This window comes from Mya arenaria, chromosome 13 (assembly GCF_026914265.1).
Source record: "Mya arenaria isolate MELC-2E11 chromosome 13, ASM2691426v1".
Taxonomy (NCBI): Eukaryota; Metazoa; Mollusca; class Bivalvia; order Myida; family Myidae; genus Mya; species Mya arenaria.
The window spans coordinates 64932200-64955522 of NC_069134.1; the positions used below are offsets into that span (position 1 = coordinate 64932200).

Here is a 23323-nt window from a genome sequence, read left to right on the forward strand (position 1 = left end):
CGAATGAGGTGAGTAAATGAATGATGAAGATACTTTATGAATACCGGCCATGTTTGCTCGTAAGGTTTTAGAAAAGGTGACGTAAATGATGACGTAACGTCCTTCTGATTCCATTCGAACGGATTGTCCTATCATAACTGCTCGAATTAAAAAATCCTATTAAACGATTTGTCGAGTCTGCATACCTGGTAATGACAATTTTTAGGATTTTGAGTACCGCTTACCAAACGCATGCGTCAGTCCGGAGTACTCCTTAAAACTCCATTGAATAACGCATACTAAACGCAGGGGAGTCAGAGCCCCTAAATCTCCTTGTGAGTGAGATGTAAGGGCCGGTATTCATCATTTCTTATCCCAAGTAGATTTCTTAAAAAGTTCATAGTCAATTTTAAGAATAGTATGATTTTAAGAATAGTATGAGTGGTTCTTAAAATATGAAAAGACAATATGGAAAAATATGTCGGTATGTGAAGTTGGCTTGTACATTGTACATCGTAGTTCAGCTTGTAATTCGCCAATTACAAGCTTGTAGTTTGGTATTCAGCTTGTAGTTCGGCTTGTATATTGTACATAGTAATTCAACTTGTAGTTCGCCAATTACAAGCTTGTAGTTGGGTATTCAGCTTGTAGTTCGGCTTGTACATTGTACATCGTAATTTAACTTGTAGTTCGCCAATTACAAGCTTGTAGTTGGGTATTCAGCTTGTAGTTCGGCTTGTATATTGTACATCGTAATTTAACTTGTAGTTCGCCAATTACAAGCTTGTAGTTCGGTATTCAGCTTGTAGATCGGCTTGTACATTGTACATCGTAATTTAACTTGTAGTTCGCCAGTGAGTGAGATATTTAACTTAAAAAAAAATGACTTAAGTTATGAAAAGACTATATAGAGTTGTTTATGAATACCGGCCTGGTTAACGTGTTTCTATCCATAAAACAGAACAATGTTTTTTATTCACGTAAACTACATACATGTAGTTTCTTGTGACATATAAATACATTTGCTATTATTCCGAACTGTATTTCTATATGTGTCGATTCTTATAATGAATTGGTATATATAAATGTGAAAACGGCTTCTTGTTAGGTTGTATCACATATTGCGTAATGTTAACTGTAAACGTCTTGTTTATTTATGTGTGGAAATCACGTCTTGTTATGTTGTGGGGCGAATTTGTATTGTTAACTGTAAATGTCTAGTTTAATTATGTGTGGAAATCACGTCTTGTTATGTTGTGGGGCGAATTTGTAATGTTAAATTAAAACGTCTAGTTTAAATATGTGTGGAAATCACTTCTTGTCACGTTGTAGGGCGTATTTGTTATGTTAACTGTAAACATCTAGTTTAATTATGTGTGGAAATCACTTCTTGTCACGTTGTAGGGCGTATTTGTTATGTTAACTGTAAACATCTAGTTTAATTATGTGTGGAAATCACTTCTTGTCATGTTGTAGGGCGTATTTGTTATGTTAACTGTAAACATCTAGTTTAATTATGTGTGTGAATCACTTCTTGTCATGTTGTGGGGCGTATTTGTTATGTTAACTGTAAACATCTAGTTTAATTATGTGTGTGAATCACTTCTTGTCATGTTGTGTGGCGTATTTGTTATGTAAACTGTATACTTTAAGTATATGTGGAAACAGTTTCTAGCAGTGTTGGTAACAATTGCGTGATTTTGACATTTCGACATACTCTAATGTTTTTGGAATTTATCATGGTTTTGTTGAAACTCTTAAAAACAAAACAAGCAAAGGTAAAATATATAATATGATTTATTTGTTGAAAAATCATACAAACACCATTACAATATCTAAACATGACTAGTTCCAAAACAGATGCACTTGGGAGTCGTGTCCATCCCAGCAGTGCGCGAGGCCGTCACACGTGAGAATGTCGAGCCAAAGGAAGTCTCCTCGGTCCTGCTTCTTCCGGATAACAAGCTCGTGCTGGTGGTTCAGATCGAGCGTTGACATGACGGTGACGTTACCGTTCTTTGCAATCACTTCCATGTCGGCTGTCGTTAGGAACACCTCGTGGAAATGGTTGCCCGGGGGATCATTGAAGGTCGTCCTCATCACGTAGTGGGTGTCCTCTGTGTGGGATTCCTGCATTGTTAAAACATAACACCCCCATTAAATTATGGGATTCATATGTGGACGAAATGAAGGAGGGTCGCTAATCTGCTTAAGCTAAAGACCGGCTTTGTGGATGCTGCATGGTTTTGCGCATCCGTTACGGGTGAGATAATGAGAACTGCCGATTTTGGGAACATCGGCGTGTGGAATGTCTGGAAATCGCATAGATATAAATAAAACTGTTCAAGGATGTTTGTTGGTAGCAAATGTGACCGAGGCCCTGATGAGGGCCATTGATATATCAGTTCTGGTTAGCAATAACTCGGGTTATTTTTTATGCCCCCGAAGGTGGGCATATTAAAATCGCACCGTCCGTCCGTCCGTCCGTCCGGCTCTGTAACTTTCCCTTGTATGGACAGATTTTAAAATAACTTGCCACATGTGTTCCACATACCAAGACGACGTGTGGTGTGCAAGACTCGTGTCCCTACCTCAAAGGTCAAGGTCACACTTAGTGTTTATTCACAATGGAGTGCTGCATATAAGGACATAGAGTATAGGTTGTCGTGTCCGGGCTGTAACTTTCTCTTGTATGGACAGATTTTAAAATAACTTGCCACATGTGTTCCACATACCAAGACGACGTGTCGCGTGCAAGACCCGTGTCCCTGCCTCAAAGGTCAAGGTCACACATAGTGTTTATTCACAATGGAGTGCTGCATATAAGGACATAGAGTATAGGTTGTCGTGTCAGGGCTGTTACTTTCCCTTTTATGGACAGATTTTAAAATCACTTGCTACATGTAGCATACGAAGACGACGTGTCGTGTGCAAAACCCATGTCCCTACCTCTAAGGTGAAAGATACACTAAGTGTTTATTCACAAGGGAATTCTGAATATAAGGACATAACAGTGTAGGTTGTCAAGTATGGGTGGTATTTTTTTATGTTCAGAGGCAATTTAAAATGACTTGCCATATGTATTTGACACGTAAAGGCAAAATCAACTTTTCATGTACTGACCTTGTTCGTAGGTCAATGTCATATTCGGGGGCATTCGTCACATACTGTGACAGCTCTTGTTTTTAATTAGCTTGTAATATTGAGCTGCATATCCAGGGAGTGTGTCCCCATTGTTGTGAATCGTTAAGCAGATACCATCCATGTTCGACGCACACCTCCGGCAACGCTTAAGCTACCATTGAAGTAAATGTGTGTGTGTATGTGGGCGTGCTTACGTTCGCGCGCGTGTGTCGGGTCGTGGGCGTGAGTGCGTTCGTGAGTGCGTTCGTGCATGAATGTGTATGGTAGTGGGTAAGAATGTGTTCCGTTGGTACTGGGTGTTTGCCTCACGCACGTATGTACGCATGGATTCAGTTATCTGCCTTGGCTTAAAGCTGCACTCTCACAGATTTACCGTTTTTCCAACTTGTTTATTTTCTGTCTTGGAATTAGAATTTTTTTGCGTAAATATCTGCTAACAAGTGATGAAAGACTGCTGACAAAAGATCAGATCGCAGATCTTCATATTTCCATTCCAAATTTCATGTTTTATGGCGTAAACCTTACGAACGGTTTAAGAAAATGCATAAAACGTCATTTTTGGGACGGAAATATGTAAAGCTGCGATCTGAACTTATGTCAGCAGTCTTTTATCACTGGTTTTAAGATATGTACGCAATTTTTTTCTAATTCCAAGACAGAAAATAAAAAAAAGTTGTCAAAACATTCAATCTGTGAGAGTGCAGCTTTAAAAGTGTTCCAACCGCTGCAAAAAATGATATGTGACCGTACGTTACAATAGAGCCATGGCTAGACTTTTGTTGCCTCACGAATAGTACTATATGGATTGGACGCATAAAATTTTTGTATCAGAAGTGAAAACCACATTGACTTTCCGGTGCTTAACCGTTCCTTGTCTAATTAATTCAATTTTTAACCCAAAACGTTTTTAAAATCATGCCGTTGCTAAGGTGGGCTTTTTTGTGGCACTCTTGATTGACGCTCTGTCTACGCAGTTCATCGCAGTGCACTAATTGTAAGATAAGAATATAAGATAAATACGATATTTAAACAAATGAAAATTATTATATGTCAAACGTTTACGGCAAAGTATTTGCAAACGTTGACGTGTCTACGTACCGGGGCCTGTTCGAACATATTTTGCCACGCCCTCTGGTTCATTGTGATATCCTGGAGGGCCATGAGGTTCTTCCAGATGGCGTTGCCCTCCTGGTGGACTGGGAACACGGGGTAGCGGAGACGGACGCTTCCAACCCCTTGGATGTTTGGGGTGAAAATACGCACCCCTGAGGCGGCCATATGGCGAACCTGTAAAAGGTTCCACATGATTAAAGTTAAGATACATTACTGTTGATCTGCAAATGTTAAGTAAAAGTGTTGGTTATTTGTAAATCGGAAAAAACGTACATTTCGTTATAAAACGCAAGGGGCCGAAAGAAGCTCATATATGTGGCAGACTGTACAATTTGCCATTTCCATTATGCATGTAACTACATACACAACATTTATAGGAATTTTACATGAGCAAAACTGAAGGACGTACGTGTCCTTGTTGGTCAAGAACGCCAACGCCATCCCTGGCTGTGTCCGCAGGGTCCCTTTGCAAGTCGCCTCCCGTGTAGAACTCTGTCGGCGTAAGGTAGTAATAGGTTTTGGAAGTTCCGTTGAACGCCTTGGCGCTCGTCATTCCACCGTTACGGCCGTGCTGGTTGGGGTTACCAGCTTTGGTTGAAAGGTAGAGGTTGTACGGGTTCCATGTGCTCAGCGGGGTCATCCAGATGACTTCCATGGGCACGGCGTAAGTATAGCGACCCTCGTACGTTTGACACGTCTGTCTGCCATGTGCGTCGTTGTGGCAGTCGGTTGCGCCCATCTTCGCGACCCTGGGGTTTGTCGTTTCCGCTACAAACAGGAAGGGGTCGGAGAATCCCAGGTTTTTGTTGCCGTTACCGCTGTCGTCGTGCTGCAGCGTCCGGAAATGCCTGTGGTACCTGGCCGTGTTCAAGACGGTGTTGTTTTGCATATCAGCTCTGTATTTTAGGACGTTGAAAGCTCGGTCCTCAATGTGGCCGGGATAGTTGTCCTTGCCGGGAATCTCGTACATGATGTCATCGAGCTTCCCGTTCAGAAAGTGCTCATCAGTGAATGAGCCGGATCCGAGTTCCTTGTTGAATCCGAAACTTGCGTCCGGTGTAAAGGTAAACCTAGCCGCCCTGTTCTTGGCGTACTTGGTCATGTCAATGTTGTTGTACATCCGGACAGCAAGGTCGTCCACCGGTTTGAAGTCCTGGAGGCTCAATGGCGTCTTGATTGGGTGGCAGAGGATGCGGTAATTCCATTGAGCGTACACGGGCTCACCGTCGTCGGTGACGTTTATCACGGTCGTCGGGAGGTACGAGAAATTCTCGAACTGACTCTTGCCTCCGGAAGCAGAAGTAAAACGCACCTTCTCTTGGAGATCAAACCAGCTCGATGCGTCTAGGAAGTGGCGGTCGCTCTGGAAGGGTTCAGTAATCGTCTTAGTGTCCGTTGTCCACGCGCCTTCCAGGTAACACATGACGGGCTTAAAGTACGGCCGATAGTCCCTCAGGCTCAAATCCTGGTCATGGAATGCTTTAAAATATGCCCGCATCTCGGCCACCGCCTCACTTATATTGTGCTTGTTGAGGACTGAAGGTGGGACGTCTGGGAATGGAATATCTTCTGTAGCCTCGTAGTTTTTCGTTGTAGTTGAGGGCATCCTGAGCTTGTAATCGTTGTGCCGCGTTCGGAACTCCACACCATTGAGAACGCCAATGAATTCTCCAATGCCAGGGGTCCTATCATAGTTGGCGTGCTCGTGGATATTCATAGCTGCCCTGTTGGTGAAAGACGTGGAGTGGTAGGGCCGAGTTCCTCCCTCGATTCCGCGGAGTTGCTTTATCCCCGAGGCACCGTCGGATCGAATGCGCTCTTCCACAAACAGTTGTTGTAGCATAGTCTGTCTTGCAAGTCCTTTAAAGAAACAGTTTACGAGATTACAAAGAAAGTATGCACAATAACTGGATCTTCTGAGTAGGATAATATCTACATTGGTTTGATGTTTGACAAACTATTTCCTATGTCAATCGGTTATTGGTCCGAGTCCCACCAAGAGCTACATTCTCTTAGTCCCTCTCAAAATTACATCAGTACTAGTTCCTACGCTGGAAAAAACTTAAAATGTCTCTGGTATCAGCTTATAGCTATTTTCAATCAAACTTGAGCTCAATAAATATGTATGAACTTAACTATGGCAAACTATCAAAGTGTTTACCTTTAACGGTGTTCTTGACGTGGTCCTTGAATGTGTGGAGCTCATTCTGAAGTTGATGGAGCAGCTGCGTCGCCTCGGCGGCCGTGTGGGGCGCGTCCGTCGTGGCCGCGGCAGCACCGGTTCCCACGAGCGCGCACAGCAACGCTAGACAATGCGTTAGCAACATCGCAGACTGAAACGACAATGTATATTGTATATAATCACTACGTGTACGGTTACGTACAAGAGTTCAATGACATGTTCCAAGTGCTTTTTCTTTGCTTGTAACAACGTTTTCAGACCTTCTCGCATGAAACCAACTGCATTTAAATGTAAAAGATAAGTACACGTGTGATTAATGCTACGAGTAAAGCGAATATACAAGTACATATGATTTTTTTTCCTTAAACGACTTTTTAACTCAACTGCAACTTTACATGTAATTGAAGCCACGCATATAAGTACACGTTCACGATATGTTTCGCAGCAACCAGTGATTGTATCCAGCTTAGAGTTAAATATAATGCTATTCCTGGTCAAAGCTCACATTTTAGGATCCTTAATATTGAATTTATAATAGTTTAGTCTGTATCTAATTTCAAATCATTGAGATTTGCAGCGACTTACCTTCTGTACGACGAAATGCCCTTAATAAAATTAAGGACAGCAATTTAATAGAGATAAGATTTGGCATAGAAATGGGAACTGAGGTTATCTCTTTCATATTAGTTATAAGTTAGAATGTTTATAAACATTACGTACTGCACATATATAATAATACGGTGAATAGGGCAATGAGTTTATATAATTCTTGGTTCATTTGGTGTCTTTGCACTTATTTTAACAAAACTTCGTAAGTGATGGTCAAACAAGGTCACTGAGGTGTGTGCTGACTGGCAATTCTACGACCTGAATAAGGTTTTACTATAGAACACTAGCGGATCCAGAGGGGGGCCTGTCGCCCTCCCCACTCCCTCTTAAATCGTACAAGTTTATTTTTTCTTCAACATAGGAAAAGGAACGCCCAAAATTCACCATTTTGGACTGTTTGGTTGGAGGTCCACTAAGTCGGACAAGTTGGGTTCCCCCGGGTTACCCCGAGCAACAACATCAAACTCTCGCGCAATATCGTGCCAATGAGATTGACTTAACATACGTCAAAACCGCTCCCATGCCGTCAAAATCGACTTATTTCTCTATTTGTTGGTTGGTATGAAATTTCACTGCCAATCCAACACCGTTCGGGAGGCTGTTATAATTGTCTATTAAAAGGTATATTCTACATAGTGTCACTTTTAAAATTGATTTGAACCTATAAACCGAAACAAGTTTTAAAGTTTATAAAATAATCAAGATACAATAACGAGGCGATAGTTGAAAGATTACTTTGATGTCAAAAAACAGTAAGTATAAGTATCTGCAGATAGTTGCCCCCCCACCCCTCCCACCCCCACCAACACAGAGAACAATACTGAATTCTTAATATAACAGGGAGGGTATGATTTATCAACACATGCCACATTGATATCGGGAGTAAGTGGTGCTGAAATCAAAATTCCAAGATAGGGAAATCGCGTAGTTGTGTCACCAGGACGTCAGAAACCCCATTGGCAACAATTTTCTTCCTCCTGAGACTAAAGTCATAACCCGGCGGCCTTCGAACATTTGTCTTCATTACAGACGTTTACTTAGAATCTGCGCGCCGTCGTCCGTCAAAGATCGCCCGGTCCTCACCGCTCAGTAATCAATGGAGCGTAATTATCGCCCTGACAACAGAAATAACCACCTTCCTTTGCGCAAAAACGCTTTTCTCATCAATCAAGGTTACTGACGGCTTACTATCGCTTTTTTTAGTGTATATATAGACACTTATTTAAAACAGTCCTACCCTCTGGCGTAGCATTACGTTGGCATTTTAGGCCGGGGCTGTTAATGATTTTCAAAAATGATATCTTTAAATCCAAAAAAAAAAATGCATTTAGAATTGAAGGGGTTGTCGGAACATGCTCTAGGTTAGAAGCCGTCTGTTGTGAAAGTTTCTTGAGCCCTTTGAAGCGCCATAGAGGTGTCTGTGAATATTTATAGAAGTACTTCAAGCTGAATAAATTCAAGTTAACATCACTCTTTCATTTTGATTTGAAAGTGGCACGCTTATTCAAAATCATTACATGCATATCAAACATAAATTTTGAGTGATACCATGTACGTGAAGTTAGCGGCCTAGCGGCGTGTTTTCTGCACCTTTCTTTCAAATTTAACTCAGTATCCTTCATAAGAACCATGGTTTTCGACATTTATTCATCCTTCTAGATATATTTAAGCAAGTGTATTAATTATGGTAAGTCTTATATGGGAACAAGAGTGCATCTTATAAATGTGTCTCCAAATGTAATTAAGGCTATACAGCATATTGGAATGGCATCTTTGCGTGCCGTTCCTTTATCTCACATCGTTTTTTCCCCGAGAATCACGATCTAGTCGTTTACTTTAAACATGCACCACCATCATGGACATGGCATGTGCACTTTGTAACTATGATCATTGAGGTCATAATGTTATGTAATTTTACCCATAAAAAGCAGTGATGAAACAATCATTAGTGGTCTACATTTTATTTCGTTCAGTGAGAAGGCAGTATTTTTCCCCATACATTTATTTCAGTAATTCAGTTATAGAATTGAATCAGGAGAAGCGATATACATTGTAAGTAAAGACTTCGAATCAAACCATTTATTTATTTAAAGGGGCTGTGTCACAGATTGGCACCAAAAAAGTTTTTTTCTGTACCGAATCTCAGGACAATTATCTAATAGAATGTGTTACCCTTTGATATCATAATTGTAAAAAAGTACCAAAATGTAAAACAAAAATTGTGTCAGGAGACCGGGTTCGAGCCCGCGTCGCCAAAATTGAAGTCCAGCGTCGTATCCACTGAGCTATGAAGGCTTACTCTAATTTGGTGACATAATTAAGCTATAAACCTACCTCGGTAATATCACGTGATAACACCGACAATCACGCATAAGGAATGAATTCTACCTGGTAGACAGTAATCTTTTTTAATGGAAAAATACGAAATAACTGCTAAACTTAAATAAATTGTAAACTATGTGGTACTTCAGTTAGTAAGTTGCAATGCATTGTACACATCGATGCCAAGTTTATGTCAGTTTTCGACAATTTTCTTTTTTTTTCGCTATTTTATCATACGTGAGTACATTCACGTACTTTCAACCTTTAATTATTACTCAAACCGTAAATATGCATGCACTTAAAGAAGTCAACGGTCTTAAACCTTAGTGTATTTTGGCATTCTCCGTACATTTTATAGTTACAGGACGTAAACTATAATCATTATGATTAAGAATGGGCGGAGTGAGCGTAGCGAGTCTATGTTGGCTTGACCAATTAGGTTCATACAGAAAAGGCATTGTAGGTAAACGAGTTAAACCACTCTTGTTTTTCAATAGGAAATGAACACCTTACATTTCCAAGTCTCAAACAAACATCCCAGGATAATGTGAAATCATAGCGTTGAGATCAAATATAAACTTTGACCACTGCTAAGACTTTCATACATTCGATTCCGATAGTGAAAACACATTCGTGCATTGAACACATTCGTGCATTGAACACATCCATCTCCAAGAAAACATATTTTAATAACGAATCCACAAATCTTAAAGACGTCCCGCAATCTTTGTTTCACCGGAAAAAAAAAGAAAAAAAAAAGAGTTTTGTTTTCATTACAACCGAGTCTCGTAAACGACAACCGAACCTCACAGTGATATTTGCAACAAATGTTGTGCCTGCAAAAAAAACAGAATGATAAACTTCAACCATTACAATTAGCATGATATATTTTTGGCATTGTTGTTTTTGCTGCAAGCTCGAAAATGAAATATAGAGACAGCAGTTTTTCTTAATTTTCTGCTACCAAATGGAAGATATGTCAATTCTAAGATTCGAACTAATATGGTTTATGATAAACGTGTTGTGTAACCTACTACTTGTACATTAGGGTAGCGGTTTCATAAAATATAATGACGTCAGCAGTTATTCAGAGAACAAAATGGGGACCAAACAATGTTAGTGGTTGTTTAACAAGTTTTATGTGAGGTTAACCATTGTTTAACACCTAGAACCAGATACTATACCAACAAAACGACTCTTTGCATATATCAACTGAATAAGTATAACACATTGGATTAGTATAAGGATAATATAAAAATCGAACTTGTCAACTTCTAAACTCATTCATCGTTCAATTCTTTTATTTTCGTCCATTGGTACTACTATGTGAAAACAAAGAAACCAGCACGTTCCTTTCTCAAGAAATTTTCAACTGCATTGAAATCTATGACCTAAAATTACTTGACCAATGCTAAGCCTTTCTCCCTACATTTTAAACAATTGATCCGCAACTACGGTGAAGATGTCCGCAAGTCCATTCTCCATCCCGGAATGCCACTCCTGTTTATTGCCATTTATTGACATCTCACTCAACACGTAGACTGTCTCAATTACTGTCAAGTCGTATCACAATCACTTCATGTTACTATGGCACCGCCATTTTGTGACAGTTTGGTACTCCAATCAACAAAAAAATATATGTAAGCAGAACAACACAAAATCTACTGTAACATTCGAACAGACAGAGATAACAGATGCTTTGTCAATAAGCGGACACACATCCATGACATAGGGGTGAGAGTGGTATAGTGGTCAAAGTCCGCCTCGCACCCAGGAGGTTGTGGGTTCAACCCCAACCAGACGACCTTCTCTTGGCCTCTCATTTGGTTTCTGGCCACGAAACAGACTCAATGGTGTTTCTAATACTATTCACAAAACAGCACAAATAGTCAGCAACATATATGAACAGTTGAAAGAAAAAAACAACAACAAGACTTTAGATGGAAAGAGTATGGCTCTTTTTGTTTTAAAGCAATTAATGATATTTTCCAATGTTATGATTGACCATTATGTTATGCGGATTGAAACAATTGGTTACAATGCAGACCATAGAGTGATAAAACAACCATTCAATGGTCTGTTCAAAGTACTGCTATTAAAAACATTATTTTATGATATTTCTCACAATCTTAAGTACACACTTGTATGAAAAAAGAAACAACAAAAAGATGGCATGTAATACTACATCGGCTCTTGGTCTTAATCTTAAGAAGTCTCTCTGTTTTAGTTAAATTTAACTCCACGGCTCCAAAAGTAAGAATGAAAAGCGCCTTATCACCATAATTTACACTCCAGGTTTATTTATTCATCGCTGTGAGATTTTCCAAAAGACAATATCATTTACTATTGGACCTATCCGGATGACATTTTGGGGGTAATTGCACACCACGTTTCTATGGTAATCAAGACTGATATATCACCATGGCTGTGTTCCCAGATCGCAACAAACTTGGACCCGCAATCTTGTAATTATCAGTCCTCACTACCAAATACGGCCTTCCACATTCACCTAGTAAGCATGAACAGTAATGAAATTAAAAATGCTTATTCAAGTTCTTTGGTTTAACCAGTATTTACTGCATAATATATTGAACAATGTAAACAAGCATTTGAGCTACGGAACTGCATAACATACATACAAAATATAGAGTGGTGAAATGCATAAACAGTGAGTAAATCACAGAATTGAGAATAAACCATAAGGCCACAACAAATTGATCATTTGTTCGTCGGATTTGCCGCACCTAAAATTCGAAAAACAAAAAAAAATAAAATAAAAAAAAACTTTTTTTTTGCGCCCGCACATACTATTTGGCCGCGCATATTTTTTTTTTTGTTGACTTCTAAATTTCCTCTATTTTCTGAAATTCTTTTACTAAGAATTTAAACCTGCAACGTCGACTTCGCCTTTTTGAAGGTAATTTCTTCGCGAGCAAATTTTCCTCTTGTCAGGACAAAATAAGGTCCGGGTAACCGCAAAATAGCCGATATTTGTTGACAGTCTTTTTTGTCGGGAATATTTTGCAAGACGCACCGTTGTTATTCATTTCGGTATTAATTTTCAGGTTACTTTCAGTATTTGTAATGAAGAATACACGTTTTAAGTGAAAACCAGTGTCATAGTCAATGGATTATTGTCTTCAGTAAACAACAAGAGTTTCACAGCGTCGAAGGCAATAATTATTTATGTGTGTTTTAAGTAATTTATTGTTTTGCACTCAAAGTTTAGTGTTAAATAATAACTAAATCGGATTTTGAGTGCAAAACTTATATTAAAATACACGAACACACGACTTACGGTACAACCATTGAACATGTTTTCGTGAGTTATTCTTTTAAATTCTTAAATGCATTTCTCAGTTTTCATATAATCATAATTGTTTAAAACAGATAAAAATAGTAGGACTTGTAAATGTTTTAGAAACATTCTGTATTTATGCACCAGTCAATTGTAACCACGCCCCCCCCCCCAAACCCCCTCCCCACAGGTCCGAGGATAGCCGGGTAAATGAACCATGTTTTAACCTTCCAGGTGGCCCCGCAGTGCCGGGTGAATGCGGTGGATTTACCCGGCGGGGTTGGCTGGACCGAAAGTTCCCGCTATTCCCCAGACCTGGAGGGGGGGGGGGGGGGGTTACAATTGACTAGTGCATAACACATACAGTTTGAAAATAACATCCGTTAAATCAGAAAATAAAACCTTTTATAAGTAAACTGACTGTTTTAATTTTCTCAATTCTTTGTGCTTATCCATTTTTTTCTTTCACTGAGTTGTAGTAAGGTGGCCTGTTATTAAAGTGGCCTGTTTCTTACGGTCATTGTAGCTATGGGGCCATCATGATATTCTTTTTAAGGCACGGACCTATACACCATAGGTTCGTGGTCAATGCGAGGTCTTGAAAGGGAAACACCACTTGCTTTAAAATAATAACCGGTGCCACATTTGCAGAATTGTTTGATACTGCTTCAAGTATGTTGTCCCGCAATTCAATCCACAGTGTTTCTTCTTTTAGAAATGTTCTCTGTGTTATTTACTTTTTCAATCTTCTGCAATGTCAATGTCACTACAATTTTATCATGTGCTTCAAGAGGTTCAAATTTAGACCTGACCCAATATTTGGAAATGCTCAAATGATGAATTACTCTTACTAGTCTAAAATGTTTTTTTTGTGATAGTAAGTTACGGAATGAATACAATAGTTTTCTTTTTGGTCCTCGAATAATTGCACATTACTATGAGGAATGTTGTCTTTACAATATATCCACGTTTAAATTTGAGTTAATAGTAAAGCACTGGATCTCATTGCCATTTGTTAAATATTGAGACAGATTTTCATGTGATACAATCAAAACCTTTTCATTTATAACTGAGAACCTTTGTTTGTAATTAAAAAGCATTTCTTGACATAATTGTATGATAAATTTTGTAAGAAATAAACTTTTTTATTTATTTTTTAATTTTTCGCTCTTCGCTCGCCTCTGATTTGCCTTAAATTTTAAAAAAAAGTATTATTTTTTTTCGCTCGCTCGCTCCTACTTTTTTTTGGCAAAATCCGTAGAACAAATGATCAATTTGTTGTGGCCTAACTAAGTCTGTATTCTGAACAACTTCTTTCAATTTTGATTCAGTACTAACCTGATCTCATCACTTTGTTTAACGAAGTAAACATATTCCACATCTTTTATTATTTGATTGTCACAATTTGTTTTGACCTTCTGCTAACGTCATTAATATACGGTAAGTTACTCTTGTTTATTACTGGTAGGTTACACAACACCAATTTCGTTAACATGGAATACATAGTTCGTGGTCCTCGACGTGGCCTCTCTAATGCAATTATGTGGTCGCAGAAAATCTTGTAGAAACATTAGCCCTTTAAACTGAAAATGAATGATCTAATAGAAAATAGACCATCCAGCAGATTTTTTGATAATAATAATGGGACACATTCGCTTATATTAACTATAACCTGTCTCCTTTTTTAAACGTTGCAAGCATACTGTTTAAAATGTGAACACAATTCATGTTAACTCAAGACAATACAATTGAAAAATGTTAAAAAAAACAATGATTTAAACATTTTGCAATTTTGAAATCACCCAAGATACGGGTTACTCTTTAACATCACACAGCTGTAACCAAAACTAATTTCTTCTTTCATGGAAATCAGAATGCGTTTTTGTTTTATTTCTGGCGAAACAATTTTTACGGGGTTTCTTTTAGATTGGTGGATCAATTATTAAAATGTATTTCCTTGCAGATCGATGTGTTTCGTTTGTTGATGTATTTACAGTGTCGGCATTCAATTCCTATCAGCAGGAAAGGTTTAAATTTGATCTTGGCAGTATTCCCCGTTCAAATTTGTTAGAAATTCATGGAATGGTTGTGTTTGAAATATATTGAATTTATTGCTAAGGCTGTAAAATTATAGTTTCAGCTACAAATATACAGCTTTACTTTCAAATACAGCTGTATCTTAAAATCCTTAAAATATACAACCGTAGCTTCAAAATACAGCCATAGCTTTAAAATACAATGTTAGCTCTAAAATACAATCTTAGCTCTAAAATACAGCTGTAGCTTTACATTTAAAGCTGCACTCTCACAGATTTACCGTTTTGACAACTTTTTTTTTAATTTTTTGTTTTGGAATGAACCAATTTTTGCGTAAGTATCTGCAAACCATTCATATAACACTGCTGACAAAATATCAGATCGCAGATTTGTATATTTCCGTTCGAAAATTAATGTTTAAAGGCTAAACGCTTTACTAACGGTTTAAGAAAAATACATAAAACATCAATTTTTGAACTTAAATATAAAAATATGGGATGTAATTTTTTGTCAGTAGTCTTATTTAACTGCTTTCCATGGATTTTCGCAAAAAAATGGCTCGTTCCAAGACAAAAAATAAAAAAAATTGTCAAAACGTTCAATCTGTGAGAGTGCAGCTTTAAACGAGATAGCAAGTCGTTTACTTTAAACGAGATATTATGTCGATTAATTTAAATGAGATACTCGTTAGCACGTAAATACAAGGACAAAATACAAGTTGAGTGATACATTGAACACAGCGGGGTTGACTTTGTTTCCACACTAATGTAGTCAACCAATTAACTTTCCATTACTTTTGAACATTTCTTTAGTTGTATCTCGAGGAGTGAAAGTCAATAGGTTCTTCTGTATCTAATGTCACTTTGGAACCTTTTAGCTGTCACTCCTCAGCCTAGAAATGATCAATATTCTTTGTATCAAATATATCTTATTTGTTGAAATATATTTACAAAGTGTCTTAGAACCACAAAAATGTCTGCTGAATGAAATCCATGTTATCTGGGATTAATATGAAATATTTATTATTCCCAGATGGTATAAACAACAATACCAGCAGCGACTGTAAACCTCTCCCGTGGGGGCAGTATTCCCACATAAATAAGGGTCTGGAACAGAACGTCTGAACTTTTGAGAACTTCTTGAAGTTGCTTCAAATTGATTGTGTAATAAAATGTGTCAAATTGGTTTTAGATTTTTTATCGCTTTTGCCTAGGGTATCTTTTAAATGTCGCTGTCGATCATCCACTTTTGTTTCTCCCTGTTCTCAACTTTTAGTTTGTCTGCTGTCTTGAATCAACTTGTTAAAAAGTAAGAATACAACTGTAGACCGTTTACACATGAGGAATCTACACCTCGTGTAGTATTAAATATGTAGCTTAAGTCAATTTTATGGGAATGTGTCATTGACTTGACTCTATTCACTGTGTAGGTCCGTTATTTATATCGAGCAATCCGATTAGCTAGACCATTCTTAGATCCCATTAAGATTGGTATTGAATATCACCTCTAGGCTGGTATTCAATATTGATCTTAATTGGAACTAGATCGGTGTTTTTAATCGGATTACTTGTTATTAATAATTGTCCTATAGAGTGAATGAAGTCAATGATGTATGACCATGAGATTTACTTAAGTTGCATATTTAATACCACCACAGTTCTTTTTAACTAACCAAATCTCAATAAAAAATGGATGCCACATTTGTTCACCGAAAGTTATTGTCGTGACAGTAATGGACAGTGACAATAAGTGAGACAGTCTAAGTGTTAGACAATAAGAACGAATGAGAGGACAATAAATGGCGGGAGACAGGAGTGTCACTGCAGGACAGAGAATGGACATCATTTATTTCACTTTAGTTGGGATTTCTTGAGAAACCTGAAAGTCCGGTAGACGCAGCTGAAGAAGTATCTTGGAGAAAAAGATAAATCGATAAAATGAAACGTAATCCGTATAAAGTTACAATATAACATGTATTACCATTGTTAAATGTTAGTACATATGCTTAGTACCGATATGCGTTTTTGAAAGTGATGAAAAGTACATTATTTTTGTTAAGACACTAATAGAGGCAGGTATTATGGGTAAATTGTACTAGTATTTGATTATGGTACTTGAATAAGACTATTACACCTGCATAAAGATGCAGCAAATTCTGTCTTAAGCCTGGACGTACGATTATACAACAGGTCATGTATTGGTTAAGTTTTACCTTAAAATGTGCATGTTAGTTTGTTGAAATTATTTGAAAACACCCACAAACTAACGCACTATGAGCGGTGTTATATGCGCGACTGATGGTTACATACAACTCGTTTAAACGAAAGGTATCGATTGTGGACCTTAGACAAATCATATTATAGAAAGTATCTTAATTTAAAGTTGTAAGAATAGGAATACATTTTCTCCCACCTCAGATAAGTAGATCCGATAATTAAACCATGCTAGAAATTCTCATCTTGCCCACGGGCGAAGATAAAATGCCCGTATGGAACTCCTTTTTAATGGTCGCCACATTGTAATTACCTCCCTTGTTGAAGACTGTTGTCTGTAGCATCATGGAAACTTTGTCTTGTGGCAATATTTAGAACGCTAATTAATTATTTCTCGCTTCAAATGTCACCATAAAACAGTTTTCACGCACATTTCAAGAAATAATGCTTCACTCTCCTTAGAACTATTTAAAGACCGATTTGACTATTAACATAATCTGAATCACTGCGCGCATATCCATGACAACCACGAATTATCGCATATCCATACCCAATTATTGTCACTAAGCACAAAAGAGTTCCTGCAAAAATGTTTTTACTTAATTTTGTTTAACTGAGGTGGGAGAAAAAGCATCTCGGTAAACCTCGTTTCCGCAAAACACCATACGCTCGGGTCGGGATGAACCTATCTTACACTCTCGGCCATGGAAGATACTTATAATCTTTCTGTTTTTTATTGGTGTATGAACTATCAGAAAGAAAACGCTTAATTTATGCATTTTCACTGAAGAAAAGAAATGCAATTCTTAAATGAACGCGTTTAGGTTAATGTTATGTTCAAACGTCTTACAAGCTTTACCTTATGTAGGTCATTGGTAAGATACATGTGTATGTATCATATATGTCACGTGGTCGCAGAAAATGAAGAAAAAATAACACTTTCATCCGCTAAAGATATATATCCTGAAAAAATAAAACAAACTCAAAATTTCTTAGTGTCTTCTAAATGAAAAAATAGTTATCAGGCAGTGAAATAAAAAAAAACTAGTTTACTTTATTTTTAATCAACACCATGTATTTGTAACAGATTTTTAGATTAATTGGTAAAATATTATTTTTGAAGATCGAGGTGCTTTGTTGCATTTCATTTCAGCTGTAACCGAATTAGTTAGAACCTGGAGCAATTCAATGATATCGAAGACTAGCATTTTCCCCGAGTTTTGACCGTTAATCAATACACACACAAAAGGTCTGAGTTGAGTTAAAGGACCAATCATTTCGTAAATATGGGGTGGTATTCAATATGCTAAAAGTCAGTTTTATAGTCATACACCATTGACTCCATTTGCTGTATGAGTTAATAATATCGAACAATCCGATTAGCTACATCATTCTTAGATTCAATCTTAAATACCACCCATGGACCCGCAGTTACATTAATCACAAAACAGTCAAGAAACAGACTCAGATTGTGAAAGAGTTACTTATCAATATGATTGTCAATTATAACAACGCTATCTCTTTATCATAAATATTATAAATGGAAGGAGAGCTGCTTTTGTTACAATATAGTAAAAGATGTTTAAGATATTCTTAAAAGAGGAACCAAGCATTCTGAAACATTCAAGAAATTAAAGAATGCGTTTGGTTTTATGGAAAAATTGAAAGGGCAAATTACACCGATTCAGATGTGACTTCTCAATGTAACATTATGTTGGATTTTTTGTTTGTTTTTATTTACACATGCAAATGAATCAAAGCATGCTTATTCCATCTCAAACCATTGACTCTAACTTCGATATTTATAGGTCTTGAAGCAAAATGGTTAGTGATTAAAAAAACGTGCTGAACATGCTGGAACTACTTGACCTACTTTTTATTTACATTTTAACAGCATTATGTGTATTCCTCCCCTGGAGTGGGTATCTGTATTGAATAGATAGTGGACACGTTTAAAAAAACTGTATTTTTAGTTTAAGAAACGTTACTTCAGTCTACCGTTGTTTAATGTAAACTTCACAAGTGAAACTTTCTTACCATATAAGGTGTTTGGGGTCGTGGAACACTAGAACTCAGAGTGGCGTACCTAGTACGCCCGTGCGTACCAATTAATCAAGTTTTATTTTCCGACATCAGGAATAGCATTCGAAGGCTTTAAAGGGCGTATATTAACATGGTAAATTTTACCGGTTAAAGCTTGTCGTAATATCACTGGATATTGGCGTTTAGAGCCATGGACATTCTTAAAAAGTGTTCCTATATAACCACGGGGTAATCTTAAAATATTTTCTACGTAAGAGGACTGACCCCTTTCGGTCCCACCCAAATAATATATTGAGACCAGAACAATGAAATACTTTTCTGAACGTACAGTCGTACGATTCAAAATGCTCCCAGTACGCCCTTGACTCATTTTCAATTCGTGTGCAAATCGGTCAATTCACTGTAGAATATAACGGGATTTTATCTAGGTATCTCTAACCTTAATAGGATTGCAGAGTACAAGTTTTTTGTGAGCTCCGAACACAGCCATGGTGATATATCTTGATTACCATAGCAACGTGGTGTGTAATTATCCCCAAAATGTCACCCATATAGGTCCATTGGTAAACGATATTGTCTTTTGAAAGGCTCTCTGCAATAAATAAATGAATACGGAGATTCAATGATGGTAATTATACTATGTGTGTCTCGCAGTTGGTGCCCAATATAGGTGAATCGAAGCTGACAGTGCAGCAGTTTTCTTAAAAGTTCGTTTAGCTTTTGTTGGACAAAATAATAGTTGGCATCCGGAACACATTGACCATTTTCCATCGAAAATAATCTCGAATGTATATGGACGTTTTACAGTGTCAGAAATATTGTTCTTTAAATTAAAAGCATTTTTCATTTTCGAAATATTCGTTCGTGTTATCGTAAAGCGACACCCTTATTTAAAATCAATACATAAACATGTATAACAAAAATAAGTTTTGAGTGAAATACCTTTAATCACTTACTAAATAATGTAGTTATGGAAAATTTGAATAACTGATAACAAAACTTAAACCATGTTTTTAAAAACTGAAAACACACAAAATAAGTGATTGGTGAATCCTAAAATATTTATAGTGACCATCTATCGTCTCAAAAGGTAGAAATACCACGTTTTCTGATATATATATATATATATATATATATATATATATTAAATTAAACACGGTATTCTTTAAAAGAACCATTGTTTTCGACATTTTATCATTCTTCTCGGCAAAGTCAAACAGTTATATTAATTGTGGTACATCTTATTTGGGAGTTAGAGTGCATCTTGAAAGCATTTGTGTTGTTGCAAAAAAGGAATCAAGGTTATTGACGTCGGTAGTAAACCTCTCATGTGGGGAGTAGTTTTCCCGGACATGTGACTGACATAAATGAGGGCTTCAAATAGAGAGTCTCAACTGCTGTCTAGCGGAATCGAGGGTCTTCTGACAGTTAATGTTTGCCAAAAAGTAGTGTGCCAATAGAGTGTCGTAAAGCTTCTTAGCTGATTCTTAGACTTTGTAACAGTGGGAATTTTTTCAAGATGCACCCTTACTTCCAAATAAGATGTACCACAATTAATACAGTTGTTTTAATTTTCCTAAAAGGATGATTAAATATAGAAAACAATGTATATTTTTTTTTATTATAAAAAAAACCCCTCTAACCTCATTTAGCATAGTATAAGGCTACACAACACTTAAATTTATTATTAAAAACTTAAACATTTTTATGATAATCTTGCAAGGATCTATGACTTTTTTCCCATATAAGGACTTGGTTGGAGACATTTTAAATTAAGAAAACGCATGAAGCATATTAACTACCTAAACTAAATCCCAACTCCTACGATTTGAAAATTGTTGTTTAGACACTGCAACAAAGGAAATTAATGTACAATATTTCATGTCTATAAATCGGTTTGTTTAATGTAAGGATTTGAGGTGTATCTTTTCTGTGATTGCGGGATTACAGTCTGCATGGATGAGGTTGTATGATCCATTTTTTGTAAAAGAAAAGCCAATCGCAGACATTCTCATATACTCCATATACTTTATTCTTAAATATTACTTATGATTGTTGATAATTATAATAACATTCAGATAAGTAATTTTACTTCAAAACCACTGTTTTTAAAGTGTCATCGTATGTTGGTGTTTCATGTTCGTTCATTACAGTGTTTTTCCTTATTTGTTAGTTTAAACATTATATATTTTACAGCGATTGTGAAGAAAGCTATGATAGCTTACACTAAGTCACTCTCGTTGGCACAATGTTGCGCGAGAGTGTGGTCTTATGGTGCGGGGGAAACCGGAGTCCCCAGAGAAAACCCACTGGTCCGGCTTGGTGACCACTAACCAAACTCACATGCGCCGGGGAATCGAACCCGGGTCGCCTTGGTGGGAAGCGAGTGTGCTAATCACTGCGCTAACCGGACAACCATCAGTAAATGTTGATTTCACATGAATATATTGGTTCTTGCTGAAAATTAAAATTAGGCACTTTTTAAACAACATGATCACATTTCATTAAAACTTATATATTCATTATTAAAAACATAATCTCTTGAGGATTGATTTGTTTTGTAAGTTGATGAGTGAAACATTCGAGTCTATGTTATCCTAGCAGTATTTATTCCACATTCGAACACGGGGTGGTGAATTTGATATGTTCAGTGCTAAGCTTTTATTTAAATGCAGAATTGGTTAAATTACAATGTGGTTCGATCAGACCCAAGCTGGTAGATATGGATATTCCCTTGGTATGAAAACTAAATGGATTTTACACAGAATAACAAATTTTGGTCCAATGTTTGGTGTTTTCGTGGAATATCTGATCGGATTTTAGAGTTTTGTTAATGGATTTGGACGGGTTTCAAAGAAAATGGACTGGTTGTTTAGTCTTGTTGTAAGATATGTTATTTTTGTGTATTAAAGGACATGGGTTTTATTTTATTTTGAAGTTTCATATTGAACGGTCATTTGTATGATACTAAGTCAGTCTCATGGTAATACCAATGTTTACGATAAAGGTTAAAATATCCGCAAACTTTTGGTCGGAAAACATGATCGAGTCCTTTGATTGTACAAACTAGCCAAAACATAACACGTGGAATACGCATCCGTTTTATACAATTGACAGCTTTAAACGAAGCACACTATTTTAAAGTTAAGTCAAGAACTGAACATAACATATCAGAACAAAACAGAACAGAACAGAACAAAACAAAACAGAACAGAACAAAACCGAACAGAACAAAACAGAAGAAATTGGATCAGATTAATCAGCATATTTGCAAACACGTATATGAGCACAAATAAGTGAACAGAAACAACATAACACTTTTATATTCAATATTGCTTTAAAACAAAGCTTCTTTCAGAAATATTCTATAATTTCTTGTCTTTCACTCTATGAACGTGTCCACGGGCGGAGGTGGACTATCATTTTAAACACTGACAAAGCCCAAGTTTGAAACCAGTTGACATTCTATACAAAACAACAACAACAACAACAACAACAACAACAACAAACCAAAACAGTATATTACTAGGAAAAATGATAATCAAAGTACCGACTGTGATTATTTGAAATCGGTAATCTGTAATAGATTAAATGGTTTTGATATGACATAAATAATAATAACAATAATAATAATAATTACAATAATAATAATAATAATAATAATAATAATAATAATGATAATAATAATAATAATAATAATAATAATAATAATATTGAAAACCTCGCCCTTAAAAGCGAAACAAAGCTATTGAATTCCGTACTTTTCAGAAAAAGTACACGAATTCAATATGATGAAATATAATGGTTGGTTCGCGTATAATGTTAATCACAGGTTTTCGGATCCAAGTTTGTACATTAATCTTGATTACTATAGTAGCGTGGTATACAATTATCTCCAGATAGGTCCAATAGTAAATGATATTGTCTTTTGGAAAATATCAGAGCGATAAATAAATAGGAACGTAGAGTAAATTATGGTGGTCCTCGCCGACATTTTAACTTAAAGAATTAGCGATTACACGATTTTATCTCATGTATTTACGATTGCACAAATGCACATTTCTTTGCGAATTTACATGTTCACGAATTCACCGACTCGTTTGTTCATTTTGTGTGATTCTTTAAGTGTTAAATGTTTAAAAATGAGAAAAAATAAATAGCAATTAAATTAAAATGCCATACGTTACACACGCACACATATTGCAATCACTACCCGTAAGTTACACACGTACACATATTGCAATCACTACCCTTACGTTACACACGTACACATATTGCAATCACTACCCTTACGTTACACACGTACACATATTGCAATCACTATCCTTACGTTACACACGTACACATATTGCAATCACTACCCGTAAGTTACACACGTACACA

General features: G+C 36.7%; 2 protein-coding genes across 2 annotated transcripts in view; one reads left to right on the forward strand and one right to left on the reverse strand.

Moving 5' to 3' along the window:
• The window catches only part of LOC128213505 (tetraspanin-18-like), an 83980-nt gene that overhangs the window by 16316 nt on the left and 44341 nt on the right, over positions 1-23323 (forward strand). The gene's annotated exons all lie outside the window — the stretch shown is intronic.
• Positions 1759-7057, reverse strand: LOC128213503 (uncharacterized). The gene is made up of 5 exons (XM_052919263.1): positions 7004-7057; positions 6398-6569; positions 4646-6096; positions 4222-4410; positions 1759-2109 (listed from the first exon to the last, which is right to left on the reverse strand). Exons 2-5 carry the CDS (start codon positions 6561-6563, stop codon positions 1825-1827), a joined length of 2091 nt encoding a protein of 696 aa, XP_052775223.1. The 5' UTR covers positions 6564-6569; positions 7004-7057; the 3' UTR covers positions 1759-1824.

What these genes read in the sequence shown, in the direction of transcription:
- LOC128213503 (XM_052919263.1), bottom strand. Translation starts at nt 6,563, where the DNA reads ATGTTGCTAACGCATTGTCTAGCGTTGCTGTGCGCGCTCGTGGGAACC. An exon ending in TTCTTGACCAACAAGGACAC is followed by an intron (nt 4,411 to 4,645) that starts GTACGTCCTTCA and finishes AACCTTTTACAG; the next exon opens with GTTCGCCATATGGCCGCCTC. An exon ending in ATATGTTCGAACAGGCCCCG is followed by an intron (nt 2,110 to 4,221) that starts GTACGTAGACAC and finishes TTAACAATGCAG; the next exon opens with GAATCCCACACAGAGGACAC.